This window comes from Convolutriloba macropyga, chromosome 10 (genome assembly GCF_964194025.1).
Source record: "Convolutriloba macropyga chromosome 10, txConMacr16.3, whole genome shotgun sequence".
Classification (NCBI taxonomy): Eukaryota; Metazoa; Xenacoelomorpha; order Acoela; family Convolutidae; genus Convolutriloba; species Convolutriloba macropyga.
In genome coordinates, this window is record NC_134477.1 from 57,837,252 (window position 1) to 57,842,672 (window position 5,421).

General features: G+C 34.4%; 1 protein-coding gene across 1 annotated transcript; it reads right to left on the reverse strand.

Moving 5' to 3' along the window:
* Positions 1–1,142: 1,142 nt before the first annotated feature.
* Positions 1,143–5,024, reverse strand: LOC142348092 (alpha-fibrinogenase albofibrase-like). Its single transcript, XM_075399257.1, has 3 exons — positions 4,949–5,024; positions 2,015–2,106; positions 1,143–1,296 (listed from the first exon to the last, which is right to left on the reverse strand). The coding sequence occupies exons 2-3, from the start codon at positions 2,101–2,103 to the stop codon at positions 1,143–1,145; spliced, it is 243 nt and encodes an 80-aa protein (XP_075255372.1). The 5' UTR covers positions 2,104–2,106; positions 4,949–5,024.
* Between the last annotated feature and the right edge of the window lie 397 nt (positions 5,025–5,421).

The following is a 5,421-nucleotide window of genomic DNA, read 5'->3' on the forward strand; positions in this document are numbered from 1 at the left end:
AGTATTTAATTCTCATTTCTTCTTACAAAATTGATGTTAATCTTAAGACGTTAGTGTTAAAATGCTTGTTGATACTAAGAATAACAAAAAGTGACCTGAAAATATACAGAAAAGGACATGGCAAAGTTCGGGAACTCACTACAAACTTCTGGAACCAATGGGGTCAAAGTCCAATGAACCGTTAGCTATTAATTGAAACGTTAAGCAAATCAGATTAGCCCACTTTAAGGGATTATGAATTTTTTTTGTTATTGAGACTATATCAAGAAATTGAAAAATGCAAAAAATAAATGACCAACTGTAATACTTAAAAATTGATCTAGCAATTTATAAAAAATATCATTAACTGTCAAAAATAACTAACCGCAATTCAAGGATTCAAAACATTGCTTTAATGTGGCTTTCCATTACATGTACAACTTTTTGATAGTTTTCAGGAACGAAAAATAAAAAAGAATGGTTGAAACAGGAGGTAAAATGCCGCATATGCACAAAATATTCTCTTAGAGCTGAGAACTTGTTCAAACACCAATTCATTTCTCTGCTCTGAAAGTTACATGAAACATAACATGCTCTAGACCCTCTCAGAACTGCTCTTTTTTTCATACTTTTTGTAACTTCTGTGCCGGCTATAACCACGCTTATTTCAACAAATTTTGCAAGTTTTCTCAAGTATTGTATTTTGTAGATTATTTTTTGTTGAACTTAAGTACTCTAGAGACATTATTTTAGGGTAGAATTTTAACATTACATTACATAATATGATAAATCTAAATTGATTTTTCTCCGCTAAAAAATCTATTATGTTGAATCACTAGAATCTTCAGAAAATGGATTTTAATCAACGTTTATCAGATCTTTTCTCAATTGCTAATTGGATCAATATATTCAACATACACAAAAAATTAACTTTTTATGAGCCAGTGTCAAGTTTTCAATACTTCTCAGATTTTTTTTCAGATTTTTTCTCTTACTCTATAAAGTTAGAACAGAATTGCTAGTTACTAACTTTGCGCATCGTTGGCATGTAAGAAATTACAAACCTCAAAAATGGTGTTATAAATTGTTAAGATTATAGTCGAAAACATATTTTAAAAAGGTATTATAAAAAGTATTAATTTCATTTAATAACGGATAATAAGTTAGCTCTCATTTTCGAACAAGTTGATAATTCTTTCCATCCAATCTACGTATGGAAACACACGCGTGAACACACTGCCCCCATTGCATTTTTCAGTTGGCCTGGATGGGTCTTTCAGGTAATAACTGGCAACTCCGTAAAGGCATTTGGGTCTTCTAAAGCAAACAAATGGGTTAGTAATGTTTTGGAGGGTTGCTAGATCTCGAGCAAGGTTTGTTTTCCTATCTTGCTTATGTCCATTTTAACAGTCCGTTCGGTCTGTAAAATGTACGATGGAGCATTAATGGAAACGATTCTATAATTGGTAGGAATCTTTTCCGTTTGTGCCTCCCTCGCAGTACGTTATGCACCCCCAGTTACACATTCAGATCAAGGAAAAAAATATTTCTAGAATCTTTTAGGAGTCAAGCCACCTTAGCTACTAATTTGCAAATTATTTAAGAAGGTAATTATCTAAAAGAGAGTGATCGGTCCAAAATTTTGCAACCCAAGTTTAAAATTTCGGGATTTGTTGCTATTCATGACTTGGGAAACACAAAAAAACTAATCACGCCCGTCAGGGGGTCTATGGAGGCAGAACTACTGTGTAAATTGGAACAATAATGAAATCGAACTAGCATCCCGAACTTAAGACATCACCTGGTCTTTCGCTCCGGAACTTGCGCGTCTCAGAGCCAAACTTTTTTTTCGTTCTTTCTTGTTCCTCAAGGCTTCATATGTTGAAAGATAACAGCACGGTACTATGTACAAACCAGAATATCAACTTGGCGGGAGTAAGATTTAGATAACCACTAGGCCGTGTGTGTGTGTGGGGGGGGGGTCAGAATAGATCCATAATTGGAACCCTCTGAAAAATCAGGATAAGCTGCTTACTTTTTATTGCAGTCAATTTCAAAGAGTGGACCTCCTATGTCGTAATCACAAATGTTGCCTCCCTCCACAACTGGTTCTGTGCAAATCATCTTCTGTTTACGTGCGAAAATGCTTTCTCGTGATTTTCAAATTCTGTCGAAGTTGAAGTTTACTTTTGTTCCCCTAGTCGACTTGTAATAACCCAGAAGCAACTTCAGTACTGAGTCAGAGTCTAATTCAGGTCACATTTTGCACTGGATTTTTCTGATTCAGAGCTAATTCAGGGATTCATTCTGATTTATCTTCTGATTCAGAAATATACTCAATATTTTCTCTGAATTTTGCTCTGATTCAAAGAAATTCAGAAATTAATTTACAGTTGGTTCTGAAATCTTTCTGAGTCAAAACTGAATCATGAAACTTTTCTGAAATTGTTCTGAATCAGTACTGATTGTAACTGAGCCTTAGTTACGGAAGATAATTTCCAAATATTTACAAAACTATTTACCACTAAACGATCACTTGTATTTTTTTGTAAAAAAAAATAAATTTCATTAGGAACATTTTTTAATGAACAACCTTTCTTGGAAAGAACTTATCGTTTTTTTACAAATTATAATTTACAAATTAGACCCCAGGTTGCCATCCTTAGACGAAACTTTGAAAACTTACTAAGACTTATACGCTGCGCTAGAAAACTTTCTAAACTTTTTACGGCACCTTATAAGGCCGTAATAAGTTTTCCACGGCACCGTATCCAATTGATGTAAATACCAATTTCAAAGTTCTACCTTCCTAAAAACGTTTTTAAAAACAACGCTTATCTCATACAAGTCATTTTTTCATTACTTTTTGGCACTTTTCACATCTATGAAAAATTACAAAACTTAGTACGGCGCCATATAAGGCAGTATCAAGTTTTGTACTTTTTCCAATGTGTTAATTTCAAACATTATTTTGCTCTGCAGGTACGCTTGACGGTCAAAAATTTTACCTTGAAAAAGTTCGAAATAGCGAAAACTTGTTACGCCCCTTGTAAGGCCGTACCGAACTAAGGAAGTCTAATGATATCTTCTGCAGTTTATATCATCCAAACGTTCAACTCCAGAAATCCATCAAAAAGGTCAAAACTGAGGTTTTGTTCCAAGGAAGACCAATGCATACGTATTATATCTCAAAAATATTAGCTGTAAATTGAAGATCGGAAAAACAAAAGAATTGCGGTTTAAGTGAATCAAAGAAAATTTGCACTGTTTTACACATTAAACTGTCAGTCGCACCTACACACAGCTGATGATTAGATCCCAAGATGCAGGCCCACAGTTCATAGGAAAAGTTCGTTGTAATTGTTTGCGGTCGGTTCAGTTAATTGTGCTCTTGTTTCTGTAAAAAACAATTTAATAAATTTTTTGCGCAATTAAGAGTTCATCAAAGATTTTGGTGCCGTTTCCTCTTGTCTGTGTTTTTATCTATTTAGTGTCAGAAATTGGAGACTATTGAGTTGAGTTCCAATTGATTCCTAAAGTAGCTTTAGTTTGTATCTCCGCCGTAGCCGGTCCTCAGCCCTGATGAGAAAGGAGGAGGGAGACACACCCAGAACATCCTGGAAAATTCTCAAAAGTCGGTTTCTCAACTTGACTGGAGCCTTTTCCGACAATTTTCCAGCTATTATTTTACATTAAAAACCTTAATTAGTCTTGGTACGGCCTTACTATGGCACCTTATTAGTCTTGATACGGCATTAGCACGCACCTTATAAATCTTAGTACGGAAGTACTACGGTGCCGTAGTAAATTTGACAAGAACTTAGTACGGTTTTTATCTAAGACTTTTACGGTGCCGTACTAAGGCCGCACCAAGTTTTCCAAGTATGGGTAACCTGGGTTGAAAGAGAAATTAAAAAAAATTATAACATGTCAGTCTAATTAACTAATTCAGAAAAAATTGTAAAATGTTGCAAGGGTAACATATTTTTTGGCAAAATTTACAATTTTCAGACAAATTTGCCCTAAAATTCTACGAATTAGCACAAAATTTGCAAATTTTTTAGTACAAAAAAATTACGCATTTTGCAAACAATTTCCAATCTCCAACTATTGCTTTTTCCAATTTTTGGTAACTAATTTGTATATTTTTTGCTATTTATCTTTCTTTTTTTGATTAGGTTCCCCGATCTTTGGAACACTTATTCTGATCAGAAATTGTTTCTTCCCTCTCTATATTTTAATTCATGTCACCAAATTTATATTCTGATCAGAGAACTGGTGAAACCATTACGAACAAGCGCTCCTACTTTTAATTAAAATTACGCTAATTTTTCTAAATTTGGCGACACCCGTACTGAACTCTCAACTGAATTCAGTACTGAGTCAGAGTCTAATTCAGGTCACATTTTGCTCTGCATTTGTCTGATTCAGAGCTAATTCAGTGATTCATTCTGAATTATCTTCTGATTCAAAAGAATTCAGAATACTTTCCCTGAATTTTGCTCTGATTCGAAGAAATTCACAAATCACTTCACAGTTGTTTCTGAAATGGTTTTGAATCAGTATTAAAAATTGAAATTTCTCTAAAATTGTTTTGAATTAGTACTGATTGTCACTGAACTTTAGGTATGGGCAAAGAAGAGAGAAAATGTTTTATTGCAAAGTAGCATAGTTGTTCTTTCGTTGCCATAACCCACACTGTAAGGCCCTTTTTACTTGTATGGAGATGCGTTTTTGTGGAATTATGAAAGTAAAATAGACCACATGCTCTGTTTGTTTGTTAGGTGCGCTGGCTCTTAATGAAATTAAAACAACAGGGGATTTTTTGGATTTTTTTTAATGAAGAGTTTGATAAGGATCATTATTGAAACCCCACGGCAAGAGCCCACCGACAATTCTCGATTTTTGGTGTAAATCCTAATTTTATAATTTTTCCAAACAAAAACTACGACAGAAAGCACTTCATTGCCTGATGACACGTCGTGTAATCATTTTCAATTGTTGATTCGAACACGGACTCGTATAAGAATGTCTCTATTAAATAACCTCTCGTTTTCATATTCACAGCCCTAGTTGAGATGGAGCCCAGCCCGCTGGCAACTAGAATTGTCCCCAATTCGGGATCTTTTGGACAGACACCGATTATTCGCTTTGGGTCTAAATCCGTTTCTGTTCTGACGAGAGCCAGATTGTTGTACGGTCGGACAGAACTGGAGTTGAACCTGGAGTTGAACAATATCTTTTTATTTTTGATGACAAATGGATTGCTGAAAATGATATGTTCACTGCCAGAGCTCTCTACAAGAAGCAAATTTTAAAAAACGTCCAAAACATCAAGAAGTACTATTCAACTCAGTAATTTAGTGACGAGTCATTACATTTTTTTTAAATGTCTGGTAGACGGATTGTGAATATTTCAAAATTTTTTTGACAAATTCAGGC